Source organism: Chiloscyllium punctatum, chromosome 49 (assembly GCF_047496795.1).
Source record: "Chiloscyllium punctatum isolate Juve2018m chromosome 49, sChiPun1.3, whole genome shotgun sequence".
In the NCBI taxonomy this organism is placed as follows: Eukaryota; Metazoa; Chordata; class Chondrichthyes; order Orectolobiformes; family Hemiscylliidae; genus Chiloscyllium; species Chiloscyllium punctatum.
This window is the reverse complement of record NC_092787.1, coordinates 26,697,377-26,713,087: the sequence shown is the minus strand read 5'-3', so window position 1 is coordinate 26,713,087 and position 15,711 is coordinate 26,697,377. Positions and strand designations below refer to the sequence as shown.

Sequence of the window (15,711 nt, the reverse complement as noted above, 5' to 3'; positions counted from 1 at the left end):
AGGTCATTAATATAACACTAATTAATACAGGAATATGGGAACAGAAGTAGGCCATTTAGTTCCCTCGAGCATGCTTCATCTTTCAAACAAGAAGTCCAAAGATCAGGCAGTTTCTCATTCATTTGCCTCTGTTCCATATCTCATTGATTAATGAAGATCTATTAACCCCAAACATTCGGACATGGCATTAATTTCCACCTGCAGAACAGAATTCTAAACTACTAACACCACGTATGTAGAATTGTTTTCTAATTTTACTCTTGTAAGGTTTGGCACAATTTTTCTTAAGGGATTGCTTCCTTGTTATATAACAGAATTTGTTTTGGCCAATGCTTTCTTAATATCTTACCCCAGTCAGATCTTTTCAATTCCACTACAAAATACATTATTATTCTATTTAACAAGGCAAAAGTGATGAAGCCATGCACTGCATTTTAATCACTCAAATAATGATAGGTAAGACACAGTAATAATTAGAGGCTTGTGCCCTGTGTTTAGAAAAATCATGTTTAAATTATTTGAATTTCTAAAGAAATTAAAATGTATTAACACATTACTTAAGTGTCATGTTATGTTTACACAGAGAATTTGTTGATGTAAAAAATCCATGTACATCCAGAGATGATTAAGTTGTAACTCAAAGCTATTGCAAAACAAGTATCACTTCCACCCTTAAAACAAGCACCATTCTCTTAAGCCACTAACAATCCTGTTAGTGGCAAATTTCTATCATTTTCATTGGGTCAGAACCACTTTAATAAAATTTAATTACTTAAAATGATCAAAAACACCAAGCTACAGGATCTTTATTAAGGATTTGTGTTCCATGCTTATAAACCTCTTTTATGCCAAATCACAAGTAATTGTATGTACAAAATCGAGGGGAAAATTCAACTGAATGTGAGATACAAATGGAAATTGAGTGTCAAGAGTGTGGTGCTGGAGAAGCACAGCAGGTCAGGCAGCACCCGAGGAGCAGGGAAAAAAAAATAGACATTTCGGGCATAAGCCCTTCATCAGGAATGAGGCTGGAAGCCTCGGGGTGGAGTGATAAGTGGGAGGGGGTGGGGCTGGGGCGTGTGAAGGTTGGGAGTGCAATAGATGGATGGAGTTGGGGGTAAAGGTGATAGGTTGGAGGGGAAGGTGGAGCGGATTAGGTGGGAAAGGAACATGGAGAGATGGGACAGGTCACAAGGACAGTGCTGAGCTGGAAGGTTGGAACTGGGGTAAGGGGGGGTGGGGAGGAAATGAAGAAACTGGTGAAATCCACATTGATGCCATGGGGTTGGAGGGTCCCAAGGCTGAAGGCACTGGGTGGAAAGGGAGCGGCAATGGAGGCGGCCCAGGACCTGCATGTCCTCGGCAGAGTCGGGGGGGGGGGGGGGGGGTAGTTCAGCCACAGGGCAGTGGGATCGAGGTTCTGAGAAAGTGCGGCCCTTCGTTGAGGAAATTGAGAGTGTTGGGCAGGTACTGATAATCTCTCTGTTGCATTTTTTAAAAACCATAAACAGGGGTTAGCTGTATAGAGGCTGCAACAATTTTCCACAGACCAGAGAAGACAAAAAACAAATTAGAAAGACAAACATAATTCTGCTTTTCATTGTATTGCCAAACATCAAAACTTCAGGAAGAATTCAGACAGAAAGCATGCACCTGTCTTTCATGAACCACAACGCAAAAGAGTGATAGCTTCTGAAAAAAAGTGAATTTTTTAAAATGTACAATGTGAAGACAGAGAACCAAAACTGACCTAAGAGATTAGAACTAAGCAACTTTGCAATAAGCCAAATGGGTGTGGGACTGCCCCATTGGGCCAGATATTCCAACATTCAGTTGAATTGCTCTCATATGTACAGCATTCTGTCCAAGTTGTTTTTTAAATATTTTAGAATAAAAGATGAAGCTTAAGCACACTAACATGGCAGGAGTAATTATTTACTTGCTGAATGTTTCAGTCCATGCCAGCTATTAAAAGCTCAAAATGGAAAACGAATGCAACTGCAAAATCAACTTATATGCACTAAATTCTGTGCATATGTTTCCACAAACAAATATTACTTATCTAATTTTATTGTGAGTTGAAACTTTTATAATACTGTCCACAATACTGCAGACAAAATGAAATATTAACAGACAAAAGTTTTAAACATCACCAAGATCTTGGGCAAACTTGAACTTTGATACACTGCTGTCATATGGAACTGTTATATTTCAAAAATATACAAATTGCTATTATTATTTATGATGACAGAACTCTAATGGAGAATTTATCAGTTACAAACACTAACTAGTTAAAGTAAAAGGCAGTCAAAAGGCAAGTTCTCAGCGCAAATAGGGTCCAAAATGTGTTTCCAAATCATTAAAATTCAGTAAGATCAGTCACGTCTCCAGAAATTGGGGATTATAAGGCATACCATCATGCACCATCCAGGACTTTGCACTCTGAGTCACATTCCCATAACAATATGTAGCACACATGGGTAAGTACTGGTAAATGCAAGCAGCTACACAGCACACGTTTCACACAAACAATACCTGCAGTTTGATTTTGCGGAACGATGACATGTTGTATGGTGGTGTTTGATAAATATACTAGATACTATATAACTGAGAAGCAATTCACACAAAGCAAATCCTAAAGAAAAAAAATCAGACACAGTAATAAGGTTTAGACTTAATTTTGCATTGCCAATTTTTTTTTTAAAGAGTTAATCTATCTGAACTGCATCACTAAAATACAATAGCTGCCTTCCTCACATTTTGGAATATTGTAACTGAAGTTCAAACAAACATCCCAAGCCACACTCCACATCCGGATTAGCAATGCAGATTAATGCAGTTCTGATTTCTCCCATGAAATCATCCAGTGCAATTAATAGACTAAAAGTACTTTTGTTCAAAAAAAAAGGCTTTCATTGATTTATTCAAAACAGCATGTATTTTTTAATAAACTGAAAGCTGATATTCAAATGATTTCCTATCACGACAGCTATAATAAAAAAAAAATCAACCCCACCCTGAACTCATTTGTGCACTGCACAATTTTTCGGTGACGCAGTACACCAAACATTTCACTGCAAAATTTCCTTCCAACTTTCAAGTGATTATTTTTTCCCTCAAAGTCTTCAAAAACAGTTGTCAGTTTAGAAGGATATTCTTAAAAAAAAAACTCACAATACAGTAAATTACAACTCCTCCAATACAAGGAGTTCTTATTAAAATCAAACTTTGTCCCACACAAAAGCAAAACATACAGATGCTGAAAATCTGTAATAGAACAGAAAGAGCTTAAAATACTCAGGTCAGGCAGCAGGTGTGAAGAGAAATAAAATTTACATTACAGACCAATGATGATCCATAACTGCAATATACTAATATTATAAGAATTAAAAGAGTACCAAATTCTGAAACAGAAAAAAGTCCACTGCAAGATTTGAATTATGTAAATTAGATTTTTAGATTAAAATCAAATCATGTCACATAGCATTCATATCTTAAATTTGAATTGTGTAATTACCAAATGACATTCTTTACAGAGCTCTTTGGACTTTTCACGATTTTACAATTTGTCACCTTGACCAAATAGTCTCCTTCCTACACATCTGAGATATGCATAATTTAAATGCTAAGTCCCAAAAGCAATATACCTTTCTAAAATAAGAACAGGCAGATTATTTTTTTCATAAACTCTATATTCATTAATTAAAGGGTCACTGGACTCAAAACACTCAGTTTTTCACCCTACACATACTGCCAGATCTGCTGTTTCTCCACCATTTTTCTCTAAATTTTTGAAGGTTTCCTGGTTGATGCCTGAATTGCACAAAATTGTTTGAACTCTCTAGCTTCTGTTACATTCACATTTGCTACACTCGCTCAAATCTAAGTCAGATTGATCCATCCATCCATGAAATGATCCATAAAGAATGAGCCAATATTTCATGTCACGTCACGCATCAGCAATTTATTGTGATTGCATCACAATAATTAGATTTATAATATTCAGGCCTGATCTCTCTACTGAATATTAAGCTGTAGATACAATTAGCACTATGTACAGGATTGGACATGGAAAGTGATGACAATTTGCTTAATCTAAAATCCAGGAGATCAAAGAAAGTATTTACATAATTTAAAAGCACAATTCAAAACAATTACATTAGTTAAGACAAGGGAATCCTTAATAGAATAGAAATACCATAATTTCACCTAACATGAATCCACAGAAAACCAGAATACATACATCCATCTGTCAGACTGGACTGGTGGTGGGGGGGACATCAGCCGTAAACCAAAAACATGCCTCATCTACCTCAATTCTTGAACATTATTTATACGATAATTCATCATCCTCAGCCCCACCCAGCTTTCACCTCTCAAATTTTAAGGGTCTATAAGTGAAGCATTTTCCTGTTTAATATGTTCCTTTCTGCAACAGTTGCTAAAAAAAAATGCCCTGACATCTGTTACTATGGAAAGAGAATTTCTTCCAAGTATCAATTACCACATTAATAAATTAGACATGTCTTGAATCATGATTTTCTGCAGTTGACATTCTTTCAATAAAACCTTTTTTGGATATCACCTATAACACCCCAATAATTAAATTACACAGCAATTTTCTCATTATTTTGGAAAATTTTAATATAGCCCACAATATGTTTAATAATTCATGGCCATTTCTGTACAACTTTTCAGCAACAGAAGCCCCCCACCCCATAATTCTGAGTCTATTTACTGTATTGCTGACAGGTTCTGCACTCCCCAAAATCACTCAACCTGCATGCACCCCCATTTTTCAAACCAATTTAAGAGAGGATTAAACTTTTCCCCTTGCCCTGGGATGAAACCCAATGCAGAGCAAAAGGCGAGCAATGCTTTTTACCCCAAGCCAGCCTCAGGACCGATTCCTCACAGAATTAATATTTTATATAAAGAGATGATTTTGCCTGACCTTGTTGCGGTCACAGCCGCAGGAACACCTCCCCCGCAGCCATTTTAAGGTCCATTGTGGTTGAAAACACAAAAATAAACCTGAGAAAAATCATACCTAACAGAACTCAAAAGATGTTGCAGCGGTGTCTGTGAATGCACGTAGTAAAATTAAAATGCGCAATGAGGGGGAAAAAAATCTACATTTTTAAAAAGTTTAGATATATGTTTCTTTAAAAATGATTTCGTTTAAAATTTAAAATTAATACTGTATAATCATTGATCAAAAACACATATATTAACATTCCTTCGCTCTCCTCAGACGGGCGTCAACGCCCGAAAAACATAACCGACTTCAACTGGAACCCTTTCAACTTAACCCTCAAGAAAAATATATATTACAATTATTTGACTTCACGGTTTCCTCATTTTAAACATTTTAATTTTTAACAAATACGGTCAAAATTTAAAACGCGGCAAAAATATGTGCCCGTTTGAATGAAAGATGCGGCCTTCAAACAGATGTCTTGTTCGTTTGATTTTTTTTTACCTCACGAAAACGTTAGGGGATATTTCCAGATAACTATGAAACATACCGAAGGTTGTCGACGACTCGCTGATCGCTGCAGACTCTCTCGCTCCCAGCTCGCACCGGCCTTTTTTTACCGTCCGCGACGATGATGTCACTGCTCTGCAGCAAGGAAACGAACAAACCCGAGCTGCTTCGGCACCTTCCGTCGCCCGGGGAGCGGGGGCACCTTCGGGTCGTTCCGTCACCACACCTTCGGCACTTTCCGTCTTCCGGGTCGCGACGCCAACTTCGGCAATTCCCGGCTCCATCTAACGAGTGACTCGGCCGCTTCGGAGAATTCCGTTCACCTCCTGGACGCTCTTTCGGCAGCTTCATGGAACCTACCAATCCCTACAGTGAGTGGAGAGACCATTCGGCCCATCCAGTTTGCACCGATCCTCCGAAGAGTATCCTATATATACCAAGGCTCCACCCTAACCCATGTAAACTTGCATTTCCCATGGCTCATCCACCTAGCCCGCACATTCCTGGACCCTATGTGACAATTTAGCACGACCTGACCTGCAGATCCCAGGACACTATGGGCCAATTCACCACAACCTGCACATCTTTAGACTGTGGGAGGAAACTGGAGTACCCAGAGGAAACCCACACAGATACAAGGAGAATGTGCAAACTCCACAAGGACAGTCAGCCAAGGGTGGAATAAAACCTGAGTCCTTGGTGCTTTGAGGCAGCAGTGCTAACCACTTAGCCACTGTGCCACCCTGTACTCAGGTGCACTTGGCAATAAAATCTAATTTAAAATTGAACTTGACAAAAAAAGCATGTCATTACGCAATGTATGTAGCCGATCAGAAGATTCAAAGACTGACAAAGCAAGAAAGTTAGGTGTGAACATAAAAACAAAATAAGAGATTCTAGCTGGGTATTCAAAAGTTAGTGAGCATGCACTGTATAGAAAGTGAGTCCAGGAATTAATAACGGAAAATAAAAGGAGATACATTCCAGAAGTAGTTGTAGATAAGGGAAAGGGAGGGAGGAACTCAAGAAAATTACAATCGCCCGACTGAGCAACTTGTTGAAACTGCAAGCTGATAAGTCCCAGGGTTCTGATGGAATTCACCCTCAGATCCTAAAATATGTGGCTTGGGAGACAGTAGTGCATTGCTTTTAATTTTCCAAAATGCCCTGTATTTATGAAAGGTTCCATTAGATTGGAAAACAGTGAATGTGTATCCTTTATTCAAAAGTGGCAGAGACAGAAAATAGGAAATTACAGGCCACTTAATTCAACATCAGTCAGAGGGAAGATGCTGGAAGCTTTTATTAAAGACATACTTCAGGACACTTGGAAAAGTTCAAAGTTAACATGGTTTTGTAAAAAGGAAATAATGTTTAACCAATTTATTAGAGTTCTTTGAGATAGTAATATGTACAATAGATAAAAGAAAACTACTGGATATAGTCATGGAGTCAGAGGTTTACAGCATGGAATCTACCAATCCCTTCAGTGAGGGGAGAGACCATTTAGCCCATCCAGTTTGCACCGACCCTCCACATGTTGTATTCAACTTGTTCACGCCACGCACTTTTCACAATTAATCTAGTCCCATTTACCTGTGTTTGGTCCATATCGCTCCATACATCCACGTACCTGTCCAAATGTTTCTTAAATGACAAAATTGCACTGACAACCACCACTACCTCTGGCAGCCCATTCCACTAACCACCTTCTGTGTGAAAAAATTGCCCCGTGGATCCTTTTGTATCTCTCCCCTCTCACGTTAAACCTATGCTTTCTAGTTTTAGACTCCCCTACCATGGGGAAAAGCTGTTGGCTATCTACCTTGTCTATGCCTCTCATGATTTTACAGATTTCTATAAGGTGATCCCTCAGTCTCCCTATGGTCCAGGGAAAAAAGATTCTCAGCCTATCCAGCCTCTCCTTACAACTGAAAACTTCCAGTCCAGGAAGCATCCTAGTAAATCCGTGAATACACTGTGCTTAGATTTACAGAAGGCATTTAGTCAGGTGCCACATCAAAGATGTGGATGGAAGATCTTATAGAATGGCAGAACAGTTTTGAGGGCCTTTTAATTGATATGGCTGTAATTCATTACGTGATGCCTTTAAGCAAGTTTATTTCTATATGCTCATTACAGCTTTGGTTCAAACATGGACAAAAGAGCTGAATTCTAGAAGTGAGGTGAGACTGACAGCCCTTGACATCAAGGAGCCCTAGCACAACTGGAATTAATAGGAATCAGGGGCTATTGGTTCACTGGTAGAAACCATACTTGGCACATAAAAAGATGACTGTGATTGTTGGAGGTCAGTCACCTCAGCTCCAGGACATCATTGCAGGAGTTATGTAGGTTCATGTCCTAGGCCCAACTATCTTCACCTACTTCATCAATTACCTTCTCTTCAATGTAAGGTCAGAAGTGGGGGATGCTTGCCAATGATTGCACAATGTTCATGATTACTCCAATACTGATGCAATCCTATTCAAATGTAACAAGATATGGAAAATATCCAGGCTTGAGCTGACAAGTGACAAGTAGCATTTGCAGTACACAAATGACCATCCTTCACATTCAATGTGTTACCATCACTGAGTCCCCTATTATTATCATGGGGGTTTACCATTGACCAGAAATTCAACTGGACTCACCATATAAACAAGAGAAGTTAAGACCATAAGAAATTGGAGTGGAAGTAAGGCCATTCAGCCCATCGAGTCTATTCTGCCATTCAATCATGGTTGATGGGCATTTCAATATCACTTACCTGCACTCTCCCCATATCCCTTAATTAAGAGGGTAGGAATACTGCAGTGAGCAACTCACCTCCCAACTCCCCAGAACCTCTCCATGATCCACAAGGCAAAGTCAGGAGTGTGATGAACTTACTTGTTAGAGCAGCTCCAACAACACTCAAGACACTCAACGCCTTTCAGGACAAAGCAGTCCACTTGATTGACACAACATCCACAAATATTCACTCCCTCCACCACCGAGACTTGGTAGAAGCTGCAGAAATTCACCAAAGATCCAGCATGTTCCAAATCAGTGACCACTTCCTTCTACAAGGACAAGGACAGCAGATACATGGGAACATCACAATCTGCAAATTCCCCTCCAGGTTACTCACCACCCTAACTTGGAAATATATCACCACTCCTTCACTGTTGCTGGATCAAAATCTTAGAATTCCTTCCCTAACAACATTATGGGTCTTCCTAAAGGAACATAGATTGCAGTGATTCAAAAAGGCAGTTCATCACTACCTTCTCGAGGGCCACAAGGGATGGCCGATAAAAAACAGCCAGCCACATCCCATCACTGAGTCCCCTATTATTAACATCATGGGGGTTTACCATTGACCAGAAATTCAAGTGGACTCATCATATAAACAAAGGAAGTTAAGACCATAAGAAATTGGAGTGCAAGCAAGGCCATTCAGCCCATCGAGTCTACTCTGCCATTCAATCATGGCTAATGGGCATTTCAATATCACTTACCCGCACTCTCCCCTTATCCCTTAATTAAGAGTGAATATATGAAAAATCTTGAGGATGTCGGACACTGGTAAGGTCATAGGAATAAAACAAAGAACAAAGAAGTTAACATTTCACGTCCGATTACCCTTCTTCAAAACCTTCTGAAGGGTACCAGACTGGAAATGTTAAATCTGCTTTCTCTCCAGCGATGCTGCCAGATGTTCTGAGTTTTTCCAGCAATTTCTATTTTTGACTGGGAAGGCCAGATTGCCCAGAGAGAATGTGGTGGAATTCCTCTTAAACTCTGCTGGCCTTGATGGGACAGCGTTCCTACATGGTATTCACTCGAAAATTCAGGACAAGCACCCAGTAGACAAGATGATGAGAAGTCGCTATGAGGAAAGAGCATGAGTAAATTGAGCCTTGAGTTCAGAAGAATGAGAGAAAATAGTCTTGAAAGCTCAAGATTCTGAAGCAGCTTAACAATATCAATGCTGTTTCTGTCAGCTTGGCAATCTAAAGCATGGAGACACACTATAAGATAAAGGTTAGATTATTTAGAACTGACATGAGGAGAAATCTTTTCACTTAGAAGATTATGAATAACTCCCCCCCCCCCCCCACACCCCCCTCCCGAGAATTGTTGATGCTCCATTGTTGAAACTACTAAGATTAGAATAGACTGATCATTGACTCCTTGAAGAATCAAAAGAAATGAGCTCCAGACAGAAAAGTGGAGGAGGCACAAGATAAGCCACAATTGAACAGAAAGGAATCAAACAGGCAAAGAGGGGCCATATGATCTACTCTTGCCCCTCTTATGTCCATGTACCTCAAAACATTACAAAGAATTTTACAGCCAATAGAGTGCCTTTGAAGCCCGTTGCAACAAAAGAAATGCAGCAGCCAATTTATGCATGATTAGGTCTCACAAACAACATGATAACATTCATGCAATCTAGTTTAGTGATCGCAGCTGACCTGTAATGCTGTTAATGGTACCCCTTGAAAGTTTCCTCTTATACAAAGCACACATAACAACAATCTTATGGCTGCAGCCATTCTATGGTAATTATTTGGTCACTAGGGTTCTTAGGTCTCTTTTTAGATTAGAGTGGTACTGGAAAAGCACAGCAGGTCAGGCAGCATCCGAGGAGCAGGGAAATTGACGTTTCGAAGGGCATTTGCCTGAAACATCAATTTTCAGGCAGCATCCGAGGAGCAGGAAAATCGATGCTTCGGGCAAAAGCCCTTCGAAACGTCGATTTCCCTGCTCCTCGGATACTACCTGACCTGCTGTGCTTTTCTAGCACCACTCGAATCTAAACTCTGGTTTCCAGCATCTGCAGTCCTCACTTTTGCCTTCTTAGATTTCTTTTCCTTACTACCCATTCAGTTTCCAAAAGGCCAAAATAATACACAAGCATGCAAAAACTGGTTTCACCAACACCTAGTTAGGTCACTGAAATAGACCAGACATGCTGTTTGTTGTATCAAGTATGACAACACTTTCATCTTGGTTGCATTCAGGTAAATCATTTTCCTGATAAAATATATTCTGATCAGGAATTCTCATGGAGGAGCTCCAAGAGTTTGAAGAAAAATTCAACTTTTTGATCTTTCAACTATTAAATTGGCTGATGACGATAGGACATTTTGTTTTGATTTAAGGCAAATGCAATTAATTACTCCCCCAACTAAATTACTGGCCAGGACACGAAGGACAGTTTGCCTGCTCTTCTTTTAAAACAGCACAAAGATATCTCGTACATCACCTGAGAAGGTAGACAGGATCTCAAGTTAATGTTTCAACCCAAAGATGCGATCTCTGATTTGGGTTGAGGAATAAATATTGGCTAACATCCTGGATGAACTTGTGATCTTTGGCAAATACTGTCAGAGCTGTTGAACTAACCTGAACAGGAAGTTGGCCCGTTTAGCATCTCATTCAAAAGAAAGTACAATCACTCTGTCTGCAATATTGCACAGGTGCATTAGTCTAGATTATGTGCACTAAGTTCTGGAGTGGATCTCGAACTCAGAACTCAAACATAAGAATCATCTATGAGAAGCAGCTGACAAACAATATATGATAAACGGTCTACATTGGGCAGAAGTTAAATATTTACTGAAACTACCCATGGTGTGCTAGTCAACAATATACTATACAAAAAGTATATGGCGGAAATATTGTATCATACCAAATTGTGTCATCAGCACAAAAACATATCTTTTGATCCTTATACCTTATGGCTGCATTTATGTTCCACATAAAACTCTTCATTGCTTCATCTAATATCAGAATTAAATTCTATTCCTTTCTCTCTCATGGCCTTACCTCTGTTTGAAGGGGAAAATATAGCTCCCTGAATAGTTAATGGCAAGTACACTGTGCACCTAACCCATGGTGATCAGGGATGTCCTATTTTTGGATATTGAAATTAATTGATTTGCCAATGGGTAACAAATTGAAATGGGGATATCAGACAAGATTTCCACTGGTTTGCTATTCAGCACTACCGTGGAATGCACTGATGTACAGATACCAGATGAACAACTGACATTTATATAGCACCTTTAACATAGGTTAATCTTCCAGGATAGTTTTCAGGACAATAAAATGAAGCCCATCTTGTACAATATTCTCTCATCCCAGCACTTAAAATACCTACAAGAATTGTCTACAAGGTGAACATATGAAGAATGGTCATTCAGATGGGGGTGCTGAGGGAGAAAAGGAATGACAAAAAGGACTTTACCAAATTTCTACATCAAAATGACTTTTAGTCACTTGAACATGTTTAAATGCAAGTGACAACAAAAGGGATGCTTCTGAACATTTAGAGATAAATGACTGGTTAAGTGTATTTCCCCTTTAAAAAGAACTAACTATATACAGTGTTTGAAGAATTTCCTTGAAACATCCCACTCCCCTGTGGATTGTGCACACTGCACCAAATAGCTGCAGAGGCCACAATATCTCTGCTCCACCAAGCAACCGCCTTTGGGGAATGCAGTTTACATTTTAATCATTCATTTGGCAATATTTCAAAGCTTCACTCAGCATTTTCTTTGGTACAGATGTTGGAATAGAGCTATTGTTATTAAGAGGATCAAATTCTTTGTGCAGTTTTTAGTAGCAACCTGCCCATTTCTGAGACAAATGAAATTGCAATTTAGCATGTGCAGTTTCTATTACCCCTAAATTCAGTTTCTTAACTGCCTTATAAAGAAATAACTACTATTCCCAATCTCATGCATTTCCTTCCTTTATTTGCAAGAGTTGCTTGCACATATTAAGACTTTCTCAATCAATTTGCTGTAAAATACCGAGAGGTGCAGAGGAACTAAGTGACTGGAGGCTGAAAGCCCACAGATTACTGAAGGTAGCACGATACGTCGACAAGGTGGCTAAGATGACGTAGAATTAGAATTCTTTGCGGAAGTAATGATCAAGTTAGAGAGAGAGCCAGTAGACGTTGACCTATTTGGATTTAAGGCCTTTGACAAAGTACTGCTTAGGAGGCTGCTAACTAAGAGTTCACAGTGTTAGGGGCAAGGTACTTACATAAAGAATTGGCTGACTGATAGAAGGCAGAGAGTGGGGATAAATGGATCTTTATCAGGATGGCAGCCAGTGACTATTGGAGTTCTTTGGGGTCCATGTTAGGACCACAACTATTCAGGTTATACATTAATGATCTGGATGAAGGAACTGAGGGGACTGTTGCTAAGCCTGTAGATTACACAAAGATGGGGGAGGGACAGGTAGCGTTGAGGAAGTGGGGAGGCTACAGAAGGACTTTGACAGGCTAAGAGAGTGGGCAAAGAAGTGGTGGATGGAATATAATGTGAGAAAAAGTGAGGTTTTGCAAATTTTGGTAGGAAGAAAAGAGGCATGCACTATTTTCTAAATGGGGAAAGGTTACGGAAATTTGAAGTACAAAAGGACTTCGGAATCATGGTTGAGAATAGTCAAGGTTAACATTCAGGTTCAGTTGGCAGTTAGGAAGGCAAATACAATGCTCGCATTCATTTCAAAAGGGCTAGAATACAAGGACAGAGATGTACTGCTGAAGATTAGATTAGATTACTTACAGTGTGGAAACAGGCCCTTCGGCCCAACAAGTCCACACCACCCCGCCGAAGCATAACCCACCCATACCCCTACATCTACATCTACTCCTTACCTAACACTAGGGGCAATTTAGCATGGCCAATTCACCTGACCTGCACATCTTTGGACTGTGGGAGGAAACCGGAGCACCCGGAGGAAACCCACGCAGACACGGGGAGAACGTGCAAACTCCACACAGTCAGTCGCCTGAGGCGGGAAGTGAACCCAGGTCTCTGGCGCTGTGAGGCAGCAGTGCTAACCACTGTGCCACCATGCCGCCCATGAAGTTGTAAGGCTCTAGACAAATTGCATTTGGAATATTGAGAGCAGTTTTGGTCCCCATATCTGAGGAAGTTCTGAGTTCAGAAGAATGAGGGGGGAATCTGATGAGGAATATAAAATGCTAAAGAGGATAAGTTGGATTGTTGAACAGATGTTCTTCCTTGTGGGACAGTCTCAAACAAGAGGTCATAAATTTGAGTCTGAGGAAGTAGGTTTAAAACTGAAATAAGGAGAGATTACTTCTATCACAGGACTGTGAATGTGTGGAGCTCACTGCCCCAAAGTGCAGGGAAGCCAGAATCAATCAACAGATTGAAGAAAGAAATATGCTTCTGATAAAAAGTAAAAGGTTATGGGAAGCACACAGGAAAATGGAGTTGAGATCAGGATAAGATCAGCTATGGTCACGTTAAATGGCAGAGTGCACTCAAAGGACTTAATGCTTACTCCAATTCCTAATTCCTAGGAAGAATAGCTGGTGTTGGAGGGGCGGTATAGAGGTGATTTACAGAATGATCACAGGGATGAAAGGCTTGTCATGAGAAGTGGTTAAGGACTCTGGATCTGTATTTAGTGAAGTTTAGAAGGATGAGGGGGTATCTGTTGAGGTATATAAAATGTTGAAGGGGATTGCCATCGCCATTGCAAAGATGTTAACCCTTATGGGACAGCCCTGAACAAGAGGTTATTGATGTAGAGCATGAGAGATAGGTTCCAAACTGAGTAGAAAGCTCATCAGATCAGCCAACGGGTCAAGGAGTGGCAGATGGAGTTTAATTTAGATAAATGTAAGCTGCTGCATTTTGGAAAAGCAAGTCAGGGCAGGACTTATACGCTTAATGGCAAGATCCTGGGGAGTGTTGCTGAACAAAGAGACCTTGGAGTCCAGATTCATAATTCCTTGTAAGTGGAATTGCAGGTAGATAGGATAGCGAAGAAAGTGTTCGGTTTAGCCTGTCTTTATTGGTCAGTGCATTGAGCATAGGAGTTGGAAGGTCAAGTTGTGGCAGTACAGGACATTGGGTAGGTCACTATTGGATTATTGTGTGCAATTCTGGTCCCCCTGCTATAGGAAGAATGTTTTGAAACTTGAAAAGGTTCAGATAAGATTTACAAGGATGTTGCCAGGGTTGGAGCATTTGAGCAATAGGAAGAGATGGAAGAGGCTTGGGCTATTTTCCCTCGAGCATCAGAGGCTGACAGATGATCTCATTGAAGTTTATAAAATCATGAGATACATGGATAAGGTACATAGACAAGGTCTTTTCCCTGAGGTGGGGAGTCCAAAACTAGCACGCACCGATTTAAGATGAGAGGGGAAAGATTTAAACGGGATCTGAAGGGCAACTTTTTCACACGGAGGGTGTTGCATGTATGGAATGAGCTGCCAGAAGAATCAGTGGAGGCTGGTACAATGACAACATTTAAAAGGCATCTGGACGCGTATATGAATAGGAAGGGTTTAAAAGGGCATGGGACAAATGCTGGCAAATGGAACAAGATTTATTTAGGAATCTGGTCGGCATGGATGAGTTGAACTGAACGGTACGTTTCCATTCTGTATATCTCTATAACTTTACTTAGTCATAGAGTCACACAAAATGGAAACAGACCCTTCGGTTCAACCAGACGCCAACCAAATTCCTAAACTAGTTCCACCTCCTGCATTTGACCCATATCCCTCCAAACATTTCCTATTCACAAATTTACCCAACCCCTTTAAAACATTGCAACTCTCTTGGGATGAAGAATTTGTGGAACTCAGTGCAGCTGTAGGCTGTGGAGGCCAAGTCATTAAGTATATTTAGGACAGAAATAGATAGGTTCTTGATTAGTAAGGAGATTGAAGGTTACAGGAAGGATGCAGGAGAATTGGGTTGAGAAACATATCAGTTATGATCAAATTGTGGAACAGACCCAGTGGGCCAAATGGCCTAATTCTACTCCTATGTTTTATAATCTTGTATGGAAGATCCTTCATTAGCCAAGGTATAGAAAACGCATATAGGGAGGTCATACTGAACTGTACAAATCATGAATTGTGCCACAACATGAGTACTGTGTCTGGTCACCTCATTATAGAAAGGATGAGTTGAACGAGAGAAGAGAGAGGATTTTTATGAGCATGTTGCCAAAACTGTAAAATTTATCTATGAGGAAATGTTGCATAGGCTGGGGCTGTTCTCCTTGGAACAGATGAGGATGAAGGGAGTGTTGAATTAGATAATCTGGATGGGAAGGGCCTAATTTCTTTGGCAGAGAGATCAGTGACTCGGGATTTAGATTTCAAGTTTTGTTAGCAAGATTAGAGGAGATGAAGAAAACTTATTTACTCAAATGGT

At 40.1% G+C, this 15,711-nt stretch overlaps 1 protein-coding gene across 9 annotated transcripts in view; it reads right to left on the bottom strand.

The window, feature by feature from the left end:
* The window catches only part of sptan1 (spectrin alpha, non-erythrocytic 1), a 103,928-nt gene extending 98,298 nt beyond the window's left edge, over positions 1–5,630 (bottom strand). The window contains exons 1-2 of one of the 9 annotated variants that reach the window (XM_072565986.1): positions 5,529–5,573; positions 2,536–2,635 (exon numbers count right to left, since the gene is read on the bottom strand). In XM_072565986.1, the coding sequence (XP_072422087.1) occupies positions 2,536–2,565 (30 nt within the window). In that variant the 5' untranslated portion in view covers positions 2,566–2,635; positions 5,529–5,573. Of the gene's footprint in view, positions 1–2,535; positions 2,636–5,528 lie in introns of all 9 variants that reach the window. The other 8 variants (XM_072565983.1, XM_072565984.1, XM_072565987.1 and 5 more) reach the window with 8 other exon arrangements.
* Between the last annotated feature and the right edge of the window lie 10,081 nt (positions 5,631–15,711).